This window comes from Eublepharis macularius, chromosome 11 (assembly GCF_028583425.1).
Source record: "Eublepharis macularius isolate TG4126 chromosome 11, MPM_Emac_v1.0, whole genome shotgun sequence".
NCBI classification, from domain to species: domain Eukaryota; kingdom Metazoa; phylum Chordata; class Lepidosauria; order Squamata; family Eublepharidae; genus Eublepharis; species Eublepharis macularius.
The window spans coordinates 18169027-18190441 of NC_072800.1; the positions used below are offsets into that span (position 1 = coordinate 18169027).

The following is a 21415-nucleotide window of genomic DNA, read 5'->3' on the forward strand; positions in this document are numbered from 1 at the left end:
TCTTTAAAGGATATTGCATCTTAATGTAATCAGAACTAATAACAAGAAAAAACACGATGCTATAAATCAGAATATTATTCCTAAAATCAATTACAGTAATTTAAAAATAAGTCCAGAGACAAATGTTAGTCCCCCCCTTAATGGGCACGATTCAGCAAAAGTTAAGTAGTTGTCAACCCCATTAACTTGGATGGGAAATTTGAGAACTTGATGAAATCAATGGAAATAAAAAATGGCCTTTTCTACACCAGCGATTTACTTCTTTCTTTTTGAGTGTTCACCCCTCAAGGATCAGAATTGGTTTGGCCATCTATCTTTCTGCACACTGTTTTTAAGACTTGTGTAGGTGCCGTCCTTTTTTGTCCGCACCACCATGAAATAAAGAGAAGTATGTAGTGAGGTGTGGACATCATGGTCAGCACCATCGTCAATGTCACCACCACCACCCCCTTTATATTTTTGTGTATTCCCAGTTGCATTATTACATTATGACACAGGGCTGGATCGAGGAGGGGGCAGGGGGGTAGTCTGCTCCTGGCACTGCCAAAGAGGGGGCGCTGGGTGCAGCTGCCAGCTGCCAGGAGCATGCCGGCGGTAGTGCAGGTGGCTGAATGGCTGCCCGCACCATTTGCCTGCCCAGCAGGACAGGGAGCACGCGGCAAGCTGGCCGCCCTCTCAGCTGGGCGGGCGAATGGCACGGAGGGCTGGGAGGCCACCCACGGCACTCGCCTGCCCTGCTAAGGGGTTGGCCTGCTTGTCACGCGCTCCCTGTCCTTAGGGGCAGGCGAGTGGCACAGAGGGCTGGGAGGCCACCCGTGCCATTCGCCTGCCCCGCAGGACAGGGAGTGCGCGGCAAGTCGGCTGCCCCCTCAGTGGGGCAGGCGAGTGGCGCAGGTGGCCTCCCAGCCACTGGCACTGCCACTGCTTTGCTGGTGGCATGCCCGCCCTGCATGATGATGTCACGGAAGTGACATCATCATGCAGTGCTGGGGGCGTGCGTGCACGCACAAGGGTGGCTGGACTTGGGTTGTCCTGGGCACCGGGAGCCCTAGATCCGGCCCTGTTATGACATTACAATATCATGATGTTATGATGACCAAAGGTACCAAGCACTAAGGGGTTAGCAGCAGGGTTAAAAAAGAGAAATGAAAGCGGAAAGAAACCCAACATGGTCTGTGTGCAGCATTGGCATAGAGTCACCCCAAACACAGAACTTTTGACTTCAAAAGCATAGAAACCTTAAAGAAATCCATGTAGCAACAACACAAATTAACTGTCATTATATTGTTATGACACACTTCTTTTTTTTTGTGAAGAAAACTTAATGACATTATAACATCGTAACGTTGTTATCATTGGATTGTGTTGGTTTGCCCCTGGTGCTGGCCTCTGCCTCCCACTTCTGTGTCAGCCTGCGCGGGGCCCTCCAATTTGGGTGGTGGAGTGTGTGTGTCTTAAATCCCAAACAAAAATGTCTACCTGGATCACTGCTCTCCTATATTGGGGATTTTTTTAAAAACCAAGAATAATGACATTATAGCATTATAGAGTGAGGGGGAAGGGGGAGGGAGGAGCTGAAAGGAGGATGGGGAGAGAAATTTGCAAGAAGTGGCCTGAAGGGAGGGAAGGGTGGAACAGAGGATGGAGGGGAAAACACCGAAAGGAACATTCTGCATGCTTGAAAAAGCCGACTCGAAACTGCATTGAGAAAAACATCAGGGGAATAAACATCAGGGAAATAAACATCAGGGAAATAAAATGTGTTTGTTTTTATGTTTTTGTCTCTTTATGTGAATCTTTGCTTGTCGTTTGTTGTAATAAAATAAAAGTAAAAAAAAAAAAGAGAAAAACATCAAGGAATAAGAGCAGGCAGAAAATCCAAAGAGAAATTTGGAAAGAGCCACACTGAAATCTAAATGGGGAGTTAAACATCAGGAATTCGGAAGGAAACCCAAGGGCGTTTGGGGCCAAAAGCAGCAAAAATCACCGGTGCAGAAAAGGCCAGTGTCCGATTTGGTTTGAAACTGTTAATCCATTTTGAGTTACAGCGATAAATTCTGTACCATCTCCAACATTACCCACATGCAACAAAATAGATCATTGTTAGAGTCTAACAATGATGTAGGAAAGGTTAAATTTGTCCTAATTCCTTTATTAAAAGGTGATTTCCAAGGATTTAAAGGAGTTATCTTACAAACTAACACAGAAGTAGAGCCTACTTCTTCAGATGCAATGGGTGGATTCACACTATATTATTTTATGGGATCAAGGGGTCATGAAAATGTGAGAAATAAGTGTGAAATGTAAAATTCAAATCTAATCAAGAAAAAATACAAATACCATTCCTTAGTATGCTAAACTAGTCAACACGCGTGGGGGAGTCCCAGGTTTCGCTAAGGAGATTAATACTTACAGGGAGATAAAAATCTTTGGTAGGTTCAATCTGCTGGGGGAAATAATGCTAAACCTCTTAATGAATTCCAGTTCAGCAGTTTCCCATTGGAGTATCTTTTTGAAAGTCTCTTTTTGATGGATAAATGGCTTAGATTGCCTCACCCCTGCCTGTGATAAGTTTGTGAATACCACATTCTCCATTATTAATTAGCTCCTTCCTTAGTATTAATTTAATCATTACACTGCTTCATAACAATCTTTGCTATGTGTTTACCTGAAGAGTGATCTCTTTCCCTTTCCGCGTGATATTAATGTTGTGTGGTTGTCCGTTCGCCACATTCCTGTGATCTACATTGATGTTATGTGGTTCTTTGGTGCCTCCAAGATTGTATCGAATCTGTAAATTTCCTACAGATAAAGAACAGTCAGTTATTTCTGTCTTTCCCCTCTCAGTACTAGTTCTAAACCCCTTCCCTCCTTTTAACTGTCACATCCTTTCACCATGCTATTATGCCGTCATGAATTGAGCTCCATATCGGCCATTTCACAGATTACACAGTCAACACAAAACTGCAGCCAGTCATGGCAGCCTGACAAATGTTCTTTGTACAGTACATGTACTTTGAAAGCACGTTACTCACATTCACGCTTTTACACACTTAAAACATATTTGGTGTAAAAATTAAAAGGTAATGTGGGAAGTGACCCCGAGTTTAAAGAGTTGGGAATTACTTTTAGTTTACAAATAAGAAATGGATAAGATGAGAGGGATCCCCAGTCTTGGGGACTGGGGAGATGGAGACTGTGAATTAAGTACCTCAGAGCCACTCGTTTTCACAATAGAGAACTGAGAGCCAGTTTGGTGTAGTGGTTAAGAGCACGGGACTCTAATCTGGAGAGCCGGGTTTGATTCCCCGCTCCTCCACTTGAAGCCAGCTGGGTGACCTTGGGCTAGTCATGGCTCTCTGGAGCTCTCTCAGCCCCACCCACCTCACAGGGTGACTGGTGTGGGGGTATTAATAACATACTTTGTAAACTTGCTCTGAGTGGGCATTAAGTTGTCCTGAAGGGCAGTATATAAACCGAATGTTGTTATTATTAATATCTGAGGTTGTTGAGTGCTCAGCATGTGAATTGGCTTAGTAACACTTTAAAAACACATTAGGTTTGGAAATGACGCTGAGGTAACCAATATCTGTGACAAATTCTGACATCAGAAACAAACCGCTTACCAGAGGCGTTCAAAAGCACCGCCATGTAGTCCTGGGTGTAAGAGCTGATGTAGAGAAGGACGCTGGGGGCTTTGCTGGTACTGAAGCTGAAGCTCAGCTCTTCTCTATTCAGGGTCAAGTCGGACACCGAATTCTCTGGTTCTGTTGAGCTCAAGAGAGTCCTGCTAACTAAGTCCTTCATATTATTTCCTGCGGTTGAAAAGTTATACCGGAGCCACATCCCTTCTTCGAAAAATGCTCCAACCTCTTTGGGGGAGGGGTGGGGGGAGAAGAAACAAACAAAAAGAGAATGAATATATATGGCATTATTTGAAGGGCAGGCTCAATAACCGCAATGCTCTCATTTACTGCCACATCATTTTCTTCAAATGCGCTTGCCTATAATTTTTTCAGCATGTTAAATCAATGATTTTTAAACCTTGTGGCATTACTGATGTTTATCATCAAAGAGGTATATAATTTCAGGCTGGTAGCCATGTTGGTCTGCAGTAGAAGAGCAAGATTTGAGTCTAGCTGCAACTTTGAGTACAATTAGATTTCCAGGATAGGAGCTTTCAAAAGTCAGAGCTCCAGTTTTATTGGATTTTAGATATTTATTTCATTTATACCCCACGTTTCTCCCCAACGGGAACTCAAAGCAGCTTACATCATTCTCCTCTCCCTCCATTTTATCCTCATAACAACCCTGTGAGGTATATTAGGTTGAGCAGGGCTTTTTTTCTGGGAAAAGAGGTGGTGGAACTCAGTGGGTTGCCAGAACAGGGCTCAACTCTTGGCGGGAGATGGTGCCCCTGGAACCACATGAGTGCGTGCAAAGTGAGTGCACACTCCCTGGACCACACAATGACGTCACTTTGGTTCAGCAGGAACAAGGGGGGAGTTTTTTAAAGTTTAAATTGCCCTTGGAGAAAATGGTCACATGGCTGGTGGCCCCGCTCCCTGATCTCCAGACAGAGGGGAGTTTAGATTGTCCTCAGCGGAGGGCAATCTAAACTCCCCTCTGTCTGGAGATCGGGGTGGGGCCACCAGCCATGTGACCATTTTCAAGAGGTGCTGGAACTCTGTTCCACCACATTCCAGCTGAAAAAAAGCCCTGAGGTTGAGTGATTGTGACTGGCTCAACATCACCCAACAAGCTTCCATGGCAGAGTGGGACGTTAAACCTGAAGTCTCCCAGATCCTAGCCTGATATCAAGCCAGCTTTTTCATTCAGTTTTGCTCAGTTCCTCTTGTTACTGCACCTGCCCCATCCCCCATGCCTCTTGTCAATTCATATCCTATGATCCCCAGCATAGCCTTTTTTGGTGATCAAAGTAGACCATTTGTTTCCTTTTCTCCTGAAGAATATGCAGTTGGATCCAGTCCATTGCATTTAACAAAATTAAGCTGGTCCTGGTACATGTATGTAGACAAAAGTTAGAAAGTGTTGCGACAACTATATAATATTAATGAGTCTCCTTTGCAACACTTTAAACTCCAGTGCTCACAAAACCTTACGGTTTTCCATTATCCCATTGTCAGGATTTTCCAAAGTGGGATTAAAGCATTTCAGAAAACTCCGTATACAGTCCTATAAAACAACTGCTTGTCCTGTGCTTTCAAAGCCATCTGTGATAGATTTATAGCCGCCATTCTGCAGCAAACTGTAAATTTGTTCCAAAATACTGACATGAAAAGCAATTCCATTTCACACCTTTCATCTCTGCTACATCCAATTTTGATTGATAACCAAACTCCCAAACTTAGATCTGAATACTCCAAAGCACCGGTCTCATTTTTTGGGGGGGGGGAGGGGTTTCTCCTACTTTATGCTAAAACAGCTTTCTCTTGGTCCCAAAAGCACAACTCAGCATGCCTGTGGATGGGCACAGCTGCCTTGCAGTAGGGCATGATCATTCGCAGGCATTTAAAATGTTATTCCAATGCCCAGCATCCAAGGTTGTGTTGGCAGGACCATAAGAGCTCCCCAAAATTATAAACCTTAGTGAAAATTAAACTTAAAAAAAAACCAGATGGAAATACTCATCATTACGCCTATCGATCAACCCAGGATATATACTTGATTATTTAATTTTCATATAATCAAATCTTAATATAGGTGCCTTTTGAAGAGAGCATGAAACACCTTGCAATATAATAACAAAACCTATCATTTGTTTAAGAAAGAAAGGAAACCTTTAGTATTTTCTTCTTCATTCCCTGCCAGAAAAAGCCTCAGTTTTGGAACTACCAGCATACTAAGTTAATGAGGTGGGTTGAACTGGCCAACAGCTCAGATGAAGGGCCGCTTCCTCAAGATACCCTCGGACCAGAGCTTCTGTGATTGCCCTTTGGCTGAAGTTGACTCGCTGTCCCATGCCTTCTTTCACTGTCCAAAGCACGAACTAGCCAGAGAGAGTTCTTAAAAATGGCTACTGAAGCATTCAAACATGCCTGACTCCTTTAAATTAAGACTATTACTGATCCAGAGGAGTTAGCCGTGTTAGTCCTCAGTAGCAAAATAGAAAAGGGTCCAGTAGCACCTTTAAGACTAACCAACTTTACTGTAGCATAAGCTTTCGAGAACCACAGTTCTCTTCGTCAGATGCAGGGCCCAATGGCGTCAACTACACTATCTCTGGCTCTTACAGCTGCTCATCCTCCAATGTCATATATGCTCTCATGTGCCAACAATGTCCATCTGCTCTGTACATTGGACAAACCAGCCAACCTCTGCACAAAAGAATAAATGGACACAAATCTGACATTAAAAATGGCAACATCCAGAAACCAGTGGGAGAACACTTGAGTCTATCAGGACACTCCATCAAGGACTTAAAGGTCACCATAGTTCAACAGAAACCTTTCAAAAACAAAATCCAACAGGAAGCTGCTGAATTGGAATTCATATGTAAATTTGACTCAGTCAGACTTGAATTGAATAGAGACTATGAATGGTTATTTCAGAAGTAACTGATTTCATTAACAGAAGTAAACTGATCTCATTATCAGAAGCAAACTGATTTGTATCTACTCCCCCCTTCCCTCACCACCTATATATCTCTGGCTGGTTTCTTCTTACCCTCCATGCACCTGACGAAGAGAGTGGTGGTTCTCGAAAGCTCATGTTACAGTGAAGTTGGTTAGCCTTAAAGGTGCCACTGGACTCTTTTCTATTTGACTATTAATGAGTAGCCTTTGCGAAAGCTGCATTGTGGACATGGCAACCTTTTCTTTAACTGTTATTTTTAATTCTTAAACTTTGTTATAGCGTATGGCCTATGGGCTGATAAAATGAATAAACTAAACTAACTAAACTAAACCACAAAAAGCATAACCTTAAATAATAAACAATTAACCTAACCATCTCCAGCATAAGAACACCTTTAAAAATTTGCCTTTGGCAATTAAACTTACTTCTACTAACGAATCCAGTTAAGTAGGGATAGACTAGTGGTAGTTTAGAGAGTTACAGTGCCATTCTAAGTGGCATTACACTCTTCTAATTTCATTTGTCAGGGGGCTTAGAAGAGTATAACTCATAGTGGCATGGTTAAGCTTGGTCAGAACACATCACAAGATGATAGGTGATGGATTCCAGCTTTGAATGTTCCTTTACATAAAAACCCCTCCAAACAAATAGAAAACTAGCACAGCAGGGTGAAAGATTCCTCCTCCTCTTTTTTCCTGCTGTGCTGGTTTTCTGTATAAAGTGATTTCACTTCTTTTCTTTTTAACATAAGGAAGCATTCTAAAATGTGATTCTCCATCAGCAGTCAGAAGGGGTATTACTATGGTTGCCTGGTGGTGGCAGGCAGGAGGGCTGTGGGTGGGTATATGGGGGGAGGGCACTATACCAGCTTTGGCATCACTCACTTCCTGTGACCTAAGCAGCTCTAGGAATCGCTGTACCTCTGAGGAAAAACTTGGTGATTTCTAGAGCGACCCCATGTCATTTCTGTTTTTTCATCAAAAGTTATATGATGCTTCATGGGGCAATGTGATTTAATATGTTTTCCTCCCACCACTGCTCTCAGGCAACAGGAGTGGGGTGGGTGGGGGATTCCCTGCCCCCATGGGGGGAATGGACCCCTATGTATAATCCATTCTACTTCCTCAGGTCTTCTCTGTCCCTTAGCTCATCTTCACTCTTTGGATCTTGTCCAACTGGGCGGCAGAATGAGGTGGTAGAATCCTGACATGGCAAAATGGACTGTACCATCTCAGACTGGAGGTCAATTTTTAATGTTTCCCCATGTAAACAAACTTCTTGGGAAAAACTAAAAGAGGTCACACCAGGGAGAAACTGTTTTAGCGTAGGTCTTTATATGCTGTGTTCTTTTTCCCCTTACAAGAAAGAATTAATATCTGGGGATGAGGAAATCCCTTTTCTATAGTCTGATGTGGTACAGTCCATTCCATCCTCACCATCTTGGATTGCCAGGTACCATGGGGCTCAAAGAGGGAGACTGGGAGTCCTGAGGAGGTGCTTAAGGGAGTACTCATCTCATGTTGTGTTGGGAATGACGTCAGAAGTGACAGTTTGCATCAGGACCTGATGCCTTTTGGGAGGTTGACATATCAGTTTTGTGGAATTTATGAGGGAATAGATTATTTGCTAATGATAGAGACTAGTAGTACTGTTAATTGTGTGTTTTAATTGGATGGTCTTAGTTTTACATTTCAACTGATTTTAATTTTTTTGTATCTCTTAATTAATCTGGATTGAGAGTTTCTCTACACAAGACAGCTTTACACGGTGATGCTCAAGTGACTTACTTTCTGTGTTGTCTTATATTCAAGTGTACTCTGTCTCCCTAGCAGTGCAGATGCATCCACAATGGGAGAACAGTGTAAGATCTTTCACTTGATCATACTTGTGTAAGATGTCTTGTGTACAGAGACTCTGAAATAGAGGGTAGAGATTAAGGGATTAATCCAGACAAACACAAGCACTTTTGCGTCCTATGGATTTCAGTAGGAGAGACTGGTGCTCAAATCATGTTAAGGGGAGATTGTTACCTGCATTCTTCCCGATATGCATAGTTATCTTTGTGTGTGAATACGGCAACGTACATACGCTTCTAGCTTCAGCACACCGGAAGTGTCACCTAAAATGATCCAATCATGTGCAGTGAAACTGGAAAATATAAGCATTGCGCTATTCACACAACATGGCCACCGTGTGTATCACGAGGACTGTGTTTTGAGTGCCAGAATGATAACAACTGAAAAGGGCTGCAAACAGCAGGCATGAACAAAGAGCAGCATATTGTCAGATGGAATGCTTCCAGACTAGAGATGGGCATGAACAGCAATACGAACAAAAAAAAGCCATGAACAGCCCAATCTGCTGTTTGCGAACAAGCTGTTCATGAGGCTCCATTCTAAACGAACAGGTGGCCGTTGTAAGCCTTGTTCGTTGCTGTTCATCAAGCACCTGCAATCAATTCCCTTGGCAATTTAGGCAGGGATTGTCTGAACTCTTGTCTAAACTCCTGCTGTTGCCCTGGAAACCCCAATCTAAGCCCAATTTAGCTTGATAGGCAGGTCTTCCTTTCAAGTGTGGAGCTCCAAATTTGTTACAAGGGAGCAAACAGCAGAGGGGAAGGGGGCTCCCAGCTCTGGCTTAGTTTGCAGACAGTAGAGAGGGAGAGACAGTTGCCTTTGGCATGTTGATAGATAGAGTGCATTGAAGCTTGAATTTTCTTTGTGTGTGGTGGGATAGGGATATACCCCTTCAAGTTCCAGGGCTGCTGCCAGGCTCTGGGCCAAGCTATTATTTATTATTGGTACCTTTCCTGCTGCATGCTCAGGTCAGGTTTCTGGGAGTGGTGCAGTAGGGATATTGACCAAAGTTGGATGATGGCTGGAGGAGAGCCTGCTGGCCCCCACGAACATCCAACCACAAACATGTTCATGAACAGTGCCATCTTCGTGGTTGTTCATGAGTCCCTGTTCGTGGATGGCAATGAACAATGAAAATCATGTTTGGGTTATTTTTTCTGTTCGTGCCCATCTCTATTCCAGACTTGCCCTCTTTTTGAAACAGGAAACTTCAGAAGTCCTAGAAGCTCTGCCATAGCAACAAGTTACCACATATGTTGGCCCTTTGGGGATAAAACCAGAAGAGACATAAAGATATTAGAATAAGATTGGCTTCCTGTAAATCTACCTCCCATAATTCTAAACTAATATGCAGTGAAATCATGTTCTATTGACAGATACTGAAGAAATACAAATTAAGGAAAATTTAACCATCCATTGGAGATAAGGGGAATAAAAACTGGGCCTGTAAAGCATTACCAACAGTTTTATCAAGGAAGGTATATAACCCTAATCTGAAAAGGGCAGACTTCACAAACCTATAATATTTACATTTGAAAAATAAAGCTTACTGGGAAATCAGTCTAGAACTACTGTGGAATGATAATATACTTGCTTGGTAACTAGTAGAAGTAAACTGGAAAGAATTTATGGGGTGAGGAGAGCTACGTGTGCCTTGCCGTTCTTGTGCCTGCAAGAAATCGCTAGATCAATATTTCATTCTCCACTCTCCAGAGTTTTGTTAGCTCTGTTACTATTCAGAAACTTGGCTGAGATTTTGTCTTCCCTCAGATATATCTCCGCTTGTGGGCAAGAAACAGATTTATGGAAGGATTGCCACTTCTAAATAGCCACTCAATAGAGTCAACTGTACTTTGGATGGATTCCCTCTCTTCACTTTCAGAACAATCACAGAGAGGCCTGTTGGGTGTACCACTTCATATTACAGATGTGAGAGCGAATGCTTAAATGTTCTCTCTCTCAAGTAGAAATACTTCCCAAGCATAGAAAAGCAGGCAGCACCGCAGGGAAGAAGGTTTATTTATTTCTTATTTATTTAAATACATTGCTCTCAGTCGAAATTCTCTAGGTGGTTTCCAACATGATAAGCATTACAAATACCAAAAAAAACCCTGAAAAAAGTGACAACTTTAAAATCAGACTAACATAGCAGTTAAAAAATTCTTTAAAACAATCATCAGCAATAATACAAATAACCCCAAAGAGGCAGCAGAGGGCCTCATTAACAAAATTAAAGGCAGCACAGGTATATAACACAGAAAATCAAACCAACATACCATTAGCAATTTCTGAATTTTATCCTGGTGCTGAAAAGTTAAAGTTAAAAGATTCGGCAGCAGGTAAATAGAGGCAGGAAATACATTCTATAGATTCAGAGCCACAGCAGAAAAGGTTCTGCTCTAGAGTAGACTAGCCCTAATAACTCTATTTTTTCTATTTGGTGAAGGCTTTTTTTTGTAACAAGGTCACTTATGAGACATTCGAACATGTCAGGCCTCACCTACAATTTAACCTTTTCCACAGTACTAGAATTCATGGACATTTACAGTGCGATTCTAAGTAGAGCTACTCCAGTCTAAGCTTATTGATTTCAATGGGCTTTGACTGGAGCAACTTTGCTTAGGTTTGAACTGTTAGTGAAGTTAATAGGCAATAGATCCTGGGTAAACAAAAGGAACAATTTCTTTACTGAACAAATGATTCAATTGTGGTATTCACTGCCAGATAGTGTAGCGATGGCCTGGAATATGATGGTGAAAAGTGCCGTCAGGTTGCAGCCAACTTCTGGCGACCACATAATGTTTTCAAGGCAAGAGACAGAGGTGAGTTTCTATTGCCCGCCTCTGCATAGTGACTCAGGATTTCCTTAGAGGCCTCCCATCCAAATATTAAACAGAGCTAACTGTGCTTAGCTTCCATGATCTGATGAGATTGGACTAGCCTGAACCATCAGTGCTAGGAGGCAACATCTAGGGAAGGCCTTGGCCTATAAACCCTGTTTGTTTGCCCTCCAGGGTAAATAATTGGCCACTGTAAGACAGGATGCTGCTGGAGTAGATGGACCACTGGTTGGACACAATGGGGTAATGTTCTTCTGAAGAAGTACAGCCCCAATTGGGTGATTACATTACAGTGCTGGATGTGAAAATTGTCTCTTCAACAGTACACAGGAGAAGGGATTTTCATTACAGTAAACTTCAAGCCATTTTCTAGTTTATTTTACAGCCCCCTTCCACTCTCATCCAGATTTGTCCTTGATAATATATCATTGCAGCTTTAGAAAGCCACCAATTTTCTAATGCTGGGCATTGAAAAGTTATCTTGCTAATGGACTTCTTCCTGTCGATACTGATGCGTCTGCTTTAGGCATATTTGCATGATTTTGATGCACAGATATCCTTATATCTGTAGAAAACAGATATAACTCATAAAAGCTTATCTTACTATATTATTGAGTAAGTGTATTTCAGACAACTCACTTTATACCTTGGTGCACCACCAGAGGGTGCTGCCATGAAGAGAAGCCTAGGCAAGGCACCATGTCACTCCAGAAAAGGTGCCATGGTGGGAAGCCCAGGCTGGGAGCAGGATGGGAGCAGGAGGCAATGCCCCCCTCCTGCCTTCACCCAGCAGGTATTAGGAGTGAGGTAGGTGGCAATGCCCACTACCCAACTTAACCCAACTGGTATTAGGAGAGGAGCAGGTGGCAATTCTTGCTCACCTTTGAAACAGTTGGGATTAGGAGTGGAGCAGTTGGCAATGCCCACCCCCTGCCTTAACCCAGCTGGTATTAGGAGCGCAGCAGGTGGTAATGCCTGCCCTCTTTCACCCAGCTGGTATTAGGAGTGGAGCAGGTGGCAATGCCCATCTCCCAACTTAACCCAACTGGTATTAGAAGTAGAGCAGGTGGCAATGCCCTACCCTGCCTTAACCCAGCTGGTATTAGTGGCAGAGCAGGAGGCAATGCCCACTCCCTGCCATCACCCATCCGAGATCAGGAGTGGAGCAGGTGGCAATGTCCATCTCGCAGCTTCACCTGGTTGGGATCAGGTGCAGAGCAGGAGGCAATGCCCTTCTTCCCTTCACTCAGCCAGGATAGGGAGCAGAGCAGGTGACAATTCCCACCCTCTTCAACCTACCGGAGTAAGCCACTGAGCAGGCCGCAATGCCCACCCTGTCTTCAACCTGCTGGAGTCAGGAGCCAAGCATGCAGCAGTGCCTGCCCACCCCTTCAACCTGCTGGAATCAGGAACAGAGAAGGTGGCAATGCCCGCACCCCCTTCACCCAGCTGGGATCAGTAGCAGAGCAGGTAGTAAAGCCCTCCGCCCATCTTCACCTGCCAGGATTAGGCGCAGAGCAGGAGGCAATGCCTGTTCCTCCTTTCACCCAGTGGACAGCAGGTGGCAATGCCCACCCCCCTTCACCCAGCTAGGATCAGGCTTGGAACAGGTGGCAATGCCTGCCCTCCTTCATCCAGCCGTAGTCAGATGCAGAACAGGAGGCAATGCTCCTCCTTTTACCTGGCATGTATCAGGCATGGATCAGGTAGCAAAGCCCACTATTAAGTATGCAAAAATGAATACCAAGAGGTTTGGCCCTCAGAAATTCCATTAACTGCTGGTGGCCTGCCACCATGGCAGAGGAAAAACTTACCTAAACTAAGGCCAAAAGAAGGTCAGGAAAGCAATCTCTGGGACTTTGGACTTATTTCAGCCTGTTGTCATAACAATTTCTCAGATCAGTAGAAGAACAAGTGTAGCTGAATATACACCCCCATCAAAAATGTTTTAATAGAAAGAGATGTCAAATTCTATACTGACAGCCATGTCCTTGGTACAACAACTGAAAAACTCAACCGCCTAATGGATCACTCATAAGCAGGGCTTTTTTTCCAGCTGGAACGCGGTGGAACGGAGTTCCGGCACCTCTTGAAAATGGTTACATGGCTGGTGGCCCCGCCCCCAATCTCCAGACAGAGGGGAGTGGGGCAGAGGGCCATCTAAACTCCACTCTGCCTGGAGATCAGGGGGCGGGGCCACCGGCCATGTGACCATTTTCACTGAGGGTGATTTAAACTTTTAAAAACTCCCCGCTTGTTCCAGCTGACCCGAAGTGACCTCCTCGTGAGGTCCTGGGAGCGTGTGTGCACTTTGCGCGCACGCATGTGGTACCAGGGCCACCACCTCCCGCCAGGAGTTGCCCGTGTGCCGGCAACCCACTGAGTTCCACCACCTCTTTTCCCAGAAAAAAAGCCCTGCCCGTCATAAGTAGGATCTCTGACCCGGCTAAGACTGAAAGCAGCGCCATTTCATAGAAGCCATCAATCAGGAATTCCAGGCATGAATGTCATCAATAAAAATATCCCCACAGTGGGAAGCCTATGCTTGCCCTGCGAACCGTTTGCTGGTTATAAAGCAATCTAAGCCAGTCCCCAGCGGCAATGGCATTTATTTGCTTAGACTTTCCATATGACTCCTTTTTACTGGTCCCTTAAATGCATTCAAATGGAAGAGCACTGATGTGTAAAAAAGAATAAGCAGAATGTATTTGCTTCTGGGATGCGCTCTTTGCGGCATTTCTAGTCCTGTAGTCCATTCGGGGGGTCTCACTATGCACAGCCCAGAGGTAGTACGTCTGCCCCCCCCCCCGGGAGCACAGGCCCTTCTCTGGTCCTTTTATTATTTACTGTAGTGGTTTGAGGGTCCACAGAGGATCTGGGAGTCCCAGTTTGAATCCCCACTTGCAAGCTTGCTACCCTGAACCAATCTCTCTCTCTCTCTCTCTCTCTCGCTCAGCCTAACCTACCTCACAGGGTTGTTATTGTGAGGATCAAATGGAGGAGAGAGAATGATGCTGTAAGCAGCACTGGGTTCCTACCCGGGAGAAATAAGAGGTAAAAATATCTAAATAAAGAAACAATTTTTAAAAATTAATAAAACATCTTTCCCCGTGGCTCAAGGTGAATGACACTATATAATTAGATATAAAGCAACAATAAAACCCCAGTTTTCCCTCAACTTAATAAAACATAATACAATGCAATAAAATATTTGCAACCTATACTCCATTAGAAACTCTAGTAAATAAAAAAGCCTTACAGTGATACACACACACACACACACCTGATACATATATATATATATATATATATATATATATATATATATATATATATATATATATATATATATATATATATATGGGTGTATATATGTATGTATACTCATACACATATGAGTATATATATATACACACACATACACACACACATGTATATGTATATATATATGTATCAGATATACAACTTGCTCAGATATAACACCTGAAGTCCATGATTTAGGCCTAAATAATTTCCTGGATTTTAGGTGGATGAAATAACCACATGGCCAAGGCCAATCCACATTTGACTTTATGGACATAATTCCTACAGGAATACAACAGTGCGTATAGCAAAGTCAGTGTGGTGTAGTGGTTAGAGAGTCAGACTGTGATCTGGGAGACCCAGGTTCTGTCCCCACTCTGCCATGGAAGCTTGCTAAGTGACCTTGGGCCGTGGCACTCTCTCAGCCGACTGAGAGGAGAATTATGTAATCTGCTTTGGGTCCCCATTGGAAAGTAAGCCGGGGTACAAATGAAGTAAATAAATACAACACATGGACATCTGGAGGGTCTGGACAGGGAACAGGCACGCTGAGTGAGCAGTGTGGACATCACCCTGTGTTTCCACTGTGCTTAGGCTCTCCATACACTGTACAATCCTTGAGTGTGTGTATAAAACACTTGGCCCATCAAGGTCAGTATTGTCTACTCAGACTGGCAGCATCTCTCCAGGATCTCAGGTGAAGGTCTTTCACATCACCGACAACCTTATCCTTTTAACTGGAGATGTCGGGGATTGAACCTGGGGCCTTCTGCGTGCCACACCCTCTCCCTGTATCACTTCACACTGCAGGGATGCTGTATTTTGAACGATCCCTCACAAGATAAACTTCCTGCACACAGAATTAGCATCAGGGGAAAAGGATTCAGCCTAACCTTCTTCCTGGAATGTTACTTGTTTGCTGTAGTGGTTAGGAGAGGCAGGACTCTAATCTGGAGAGCCAGGTTTGATTCCCCACTCCTCGAAGCCAGCTGAGTGACTTTGGGTCAGTCACAGCTTCTCAGAGCTCTCTCAGTCCCACCCACTTCACAGGGTGATTGTTGTGAGGATAATAATAACACACTTTGTAAACCGCTCCGAGTGGCCGTTAAGTTGTCCTGAAGGGCGGTATTATAAATTGAATGTTGTTGTTGTTATGTTCAGGGAGATTTTGTTTCCTTTAGGGAGATTCAAATGTACAATCCATTCCACCCATCTGCAGCCTGAAGGAGGCAGAGTTTAGGAAAAAACGTTATTATATGACTTTGCTGATTATGTCAACTGGACTCAGCTCTCCCATACATCACTGAGGAAATAAACTATGAACTTACTATATTTTGCAAGGCATAGGAAGAAATGCATATTTTCTGTGTATCATGTAAAGCTTACAGCTGTTTCGCTTGGAAATATGGTTTGGTTGTCATATTTAGACCCTTACCTTTTGTGCAAGACGAGCCATCGTATGCTGTCCTGGAACAGTCACAAGTGTAGCCATTGTATTTTTCAACACACTTGCCACCATTTTTACAGTACATCCCAAAGCTGGTGCAATGACCCAAGCATCCAGGCTTCACCTCTGGGGTAATTTTGGCTCTCTCTTCTAAATCCAGTGTGACCCCATTCATTCTCAAAGAGCGAATGCAGCCCAGAAATCCATTCTGTCCGCCTGCAGAACCTGGAGAAGAACATAAAAAGGACAGCATAAGTATGAGCAACGACACTGTTATTACCCCTGGGTAGTAATGGATAACCAGAAGCCATATCTTGTTACATGTTATTCTTGGGGACATTCAATTTATATTCCATTTTCTACGGCATTTTCAACTCCCACTAGATGACCACCATCATGTTTCCTGGTTCCACTTCAGATTAGTGGCAGTTGCAAACGCACCCCCACCCCCAGCGGTTAAGTGGGCAGAAGCAGAAAAGATGGTGGGGGGGCAGGGCAGTTGACCGCTGAGGGAAGGGGCTTCGTAGCTGATTCCTCTGACCAATCTGTGCCAAGATTGGAGACCCCTCCCCAAACAATTAAGCTCATTACAACCAACTATTTTAAAGACAGGAGACTGGCCATTATCAGCCCAATTCTTCTGCAAATGAATTCAGACTGCAGACTATCATAAGAGATGCCTAACTAAACTATGTTGTTGTGCTGATTTTCAGTGTTCAACATTCCCTTGTTACCAGGAACCAAACAGTAAATAATAGTAAACTCCACCCCACTCCATCTATGGAGCTCAGGCTGTTGTTACCAGTTATTAATTTATTTGGACGATATCCTGTGACCTCCCAGTGAACTGATATAAAGCTTAATCGTATAACTGAATAAAACTGTGACATTTAAATAAAAAGATCCAAAATATAAAAGTGAGTGAAACTAGAATATAGATTGAATGTCCCCATGAATAACATCTAACAAGGCATAATTCCCTAAAGACAGAATGTATGAAAAATCCTTTAGTACCCACCTGTTTAGGGAAATACAAAACAAGGGCTTGATCTGGCTACTAATGGGGGCAAATCTGGAACTGGATGGAGCTTGTTTTACAAACTTCTGAAGATTGGAAAGTCTCTCACCAAATGAGGCGAGCCCAGATTCTTTCAGATTTGGGCCTGGGCTCATCTTGGGGTCCACTACCATGGCAAATCTGTCCTCAGGCCCTGCTGCATCACCCCTGCCTTCCCCTTTCACCAAATTTACCAGGCAGCAGAGCAGGGTTGATTTTCCAACGTCTTTGAAAATTAGCTTGTTTATATAGTCCAATTTCAAATCAAACCCAGGGGAGAACGCCTATCACTATACTCACCGCAGGCCCATAAATCATGCAGCAGAGACCAAAGAGCCTCTTTCACTGCGGTGAATTTATTGGTCTTAGAAAGGTTATAATAGTCTAAATTAAATAGTTATTTCATGCTTTATAAAGCATATATACAGGTACCCTGCGCTGTATAAATACTTTACTAGAATATGCATATTTCCCTAATGTTGCCAACTGCAACTTGAGAAATTCCTGGAGACTGGTGAGGTGGTGCCTGGAGAGGGCAGAGTTTGGGGGAGGGAACTCAGTGGTGATGCGATGCCATAGAGTCCACTCTCCAAAGCTGCCATTTCCTCCAGAGCAACTGATCTCAGAAGTCTGGAGATCCATTGTAATTCCAGGAGAACTCCAGTCCTGACTGCTACATTAAAAAAATAAATAAATGCACCTATATACCACACACAAGTTGCTGGAGGTTCTAATGACTGAAACTCAGAGCCGAACCACACGATACGAATTACACGCGAATGACATGAAAGCTTACTTACACTTGTTCCAATGTTGTTTTCAACTACACGCGCCAGGACTGCAAGACCTCCATTGAACCCGTGTTCGCTGTGGCATGGGTTTTCTCCACGTACCTCCAAGATATCCCATCATGCATCTCCACTTTGCACAGATGGGAAGCGGAAGATATAGGAAATAAGGACGCTCTGCATTGCTGACTTACTGATAGTGACTGCATATACCTGCCGTCGCGGCTACACTGGAGCAGAAAATTTTGAATGCGTGCCTGGACCAGGACACATGCTCATCGATAGAATGCTGGACACCGGCATTTGGGGGTAAGACAGGACTCCTGACACTTGCTTGGTCTCGTGTAATTCGTATTGTGTGGTTCGACTCTCAGATTCCTAGATCGAACTGCACAGCCTGACCCATTGTTGTCTCTTGATCTCAATTCCTTTCTCCTCCTGTACTTTGTTAATATATGGCAGCTGGTGGTGCAGTTATGTAATTATGAACTCTGGACTTAATGCTTTGTATACGCCGAATGTGAACTTAGTGCCTATTTCTGCTGAGGCTGTGAGCAAAGGGCCTGGCCTTCTCTCCCAAAGTCCAGCCCTGATGGCCCCACAGAAGCCAGTTTCATGGATTCACCTGCCAGAGGGCTCTCTCTTTCTAACAAGTCTTTCCACCTTTATACATAGCCAATGGACATACTACAGATGAAAAAGCAAAACTAGCTCTGCTATAGCACTCAAGGAAAAGCTATCTAAAATTATCATCTGCGCAAGAAGTCTTCCTAAATGCAGACAGGGCAAATCCTCTCGGTAGAATCAGAAGTATGCAAAACAGCGAGAAGAGGGAAACAGGGACGAAAACTCATTTCTTGACTTGATGTTTTCCCATGTTAATAGAAGTCAAGAAATAAATTAAAATGAAGTACAGATTCTTCAGTGTCTTGGCAGCTACCAGATTACCAGTACAGCTGAAATGGCAGTCCAGTCTCCTCCAAGGCACAATCATCCATTATTCACTAGGCCAGTTTGTATTTCATGAATAAAATTCTTCACTACTGCTACTAAAAAAATCTTATACAACAACCTTTTTGCAATTAAATGGAGAATAAGAGCTTGCTTCACTAAAACAGATAGGAAAAGCTGTTTTGAAAAAATCAACAACATAAAGAATATGACTGAATGTCAAAGATTTTCAAAGAGATTGCTCTATCTGGCCTTTGCAAAAATTCTCTGCTGGCTCTGCCTTTTTAAACTATGCTTCCCGGCGAACATTGTGTCTCCCTACATTTGACCGAGGTGTCTCGTGTAGAGAGACTTAAAGTGGTCCAGGAAATGTATGAAATGGATGGAGCACAGTCAAACAGAAGCAACTGAAAAGAACTGTATAGCATCCGTTCTTGTACTTATCAACAACATACAGCATCTACTTACCAACATAAAACTGGCTATACAGCTCTAGCCGTGTGTGGCCTTCCGAAGGGGCCTTCCGGATCTCCTGTGGGAGCTGATCGACCTGCAGGCTGGCCTGTTTAACATTTCGCTCAGCAGTGACACGATGCCATTGGTCATCGTTGAGTGGATTGGGGGACCTCACAATGATTTCCACTGGGCCATTTCCAACATCGAATGAAAAGGAGACATCGGTTGCAGCTGAAATACCAACCATGAGACATCCCCCCCCCCGCACATTTTATTAAATGTTAAAGGTATGTGAGAATACACAGACATTATGCAAACACTGGAATGGACCTTACAAGCTTTTCCTTCAGTGGAAGAAGGAGGAAGCCACTAAAGAATCTGTTAGGGATCAAGAGACCTGCATGGATAAAAGCCGTTCAAAGATGGGGAATCAGGCAAGTCCAACTCAAAAAAGTTGTAAGGGTCCATCCAGCTATCATTTGAAAAACACTATTTTCATTTGATTCTTCAATGGAGATTTCATTTGAAATTAAAACAGAGATGATTTTTTTTTTATAAAAATGGAACATCTTTACAAATGTGATTTTAAAAAAATTATCTAAGCTCATAAATGTGATGCTGTTCAGGAACTTTATGATGTTACTTCGATATAATAGGAAAAGTAGGAGAAAAATATCAGAAACAAATACATAAATAAAAATATATAAATACTTTTATATAAGAGCTCCATGGCGCAGAGTGGTAAGCCGCAGTACTGCAGCCCAAGCTCTGCTCATGACCTGAGTTCGATCCCGGCGGAAGCTGGGTTCAGGCTCAAGGTTGACTCAGCCTTCCATCCTTCCGAGGTCGGTAAAACGAGTACCCAGTTTCCTGGGAGTAAAGTGTAGATGACTGGGGAAGGCAATGGCAAACCACCCCGTAAAAAAGTCTGCCAAGAAAACATCATGATGCGACGTCCCCCCATGGATCAGTAATGACTCCGTGCTTGCACAGGGGACTACCTTTACCTTACCTACTTATAAATAAATTACTTTCCCAAGGACAGAGACAACCCCCCCCCCCCAGAACCAAAGGAGGGTGGTCATATGCTTGAAAAGTTCTAAGATGCAGCTGGATACATCACATAGCATCCAGATCACAGGATGTCATTGTCCCACTATATACTACATTGGTCAGGCTCCACCTGGAGTATTGTGTGCAGTTCTGAAGACTTCGGCCATTTCCATACGTCTTTAAAATAGCACAAGACTCACTGAACGCTGGTGACTTCATCGCACAATTTCTGATGTCACCCCGTCATGATGCCGTTTTCGTGGCACCCTCGGTACTGCCTGCATCCAGGTGATGTCAGAAATCGTGCTACAAAGCTGCCAGCGTTTGGTGAGTCTTGCGCTATTTTAAAAACATGTGGAAATGGCCTTCATTTCAAAAAGGATGTGGACCAATTGGAACAGATGCAGAGGAGAGAAACCAGGATGATCTGGGGCCTAGAGACCAAGCCCTACAAGGAAAGACTGAGGGACCTGGGAACACTCAGTTTGGAAAAGAAAAAGTTAAGGGGAGACATTATTACTGTCATATATATGTCTACATATCTGCCATGAGTATTTTTCTGTATTCTGTGCTCTGTACTGATACTCTGAGAGTATATGAAGTTGCATATCAGTGGCCTGTTTGGCTGGGAATTGCTTATCTTCCAGGTGCCTACTGTGGTGTCTACTTTTGTTTTCGCAGCTGCTTGAGAATGTGTCCTTGAGTGCCGGCTTGAGCCTGAGAACTAAAAATGACTTCATTTTTCGCTTCTGTTCTCCAGTTCTTCTTTCCTCCTATCTCAAAATCCCCCCCCCTTCTTGGCTCTTTTGTGCCAGAATCCTAACCGTCCATATCCTATAGGCGGGAACTTGCCCTATAACTAACCCCTCCAAACCTTTACGCGTCACTTCTGCCAATACCCTTGTCTGTGTTTGCTGATACTGATGGATCTCTAATAAAGTATCTTTAACTCATATCATGGAGTGTGTGCAGTGGAGTGCCAGAACCTGACTATTACTCTGTTTAAGTATTTGAAAGGGTGTTGCTTAGAGGAGGGGAGCTGTTCCTGTTGGCAACAGAAGATAGGA

General features: G+C 43.6%; 1 protein-coding gene across 1 annotated transcript in view; it reads right to left on the reverse strand.

The window, feature by feature from the left end:
• Positions 1 to 21415, reverse strand: part of CNTNAP2 (contactin associated protein 2) — a 1091545-nt gene that overhangs the window by 80309 nt on the left and 989821 nt on the right. The window contains exons 17-20 of the mRNA XM_054990911.1: positions 19308 to 19526; positions 16032 to 16268; positions 3627 to 3872; positions 2669 to 2802 (exon numbers count right to left, since the gene is read on the reverse strand). Coding sequence (XP_054846886.1) covers positions 2669 to 2802; positions 3627 to 3872; positions 16032 to 16268; positions 19308 to 19526 — 836 coding nt within the window. The remainder of the gene's footprint in view (positions 1 to 2668; positions 2803 to 3626; positions 3873 to 16031; positions 16269 to 19307; positions 19527 to 21415) is intronic.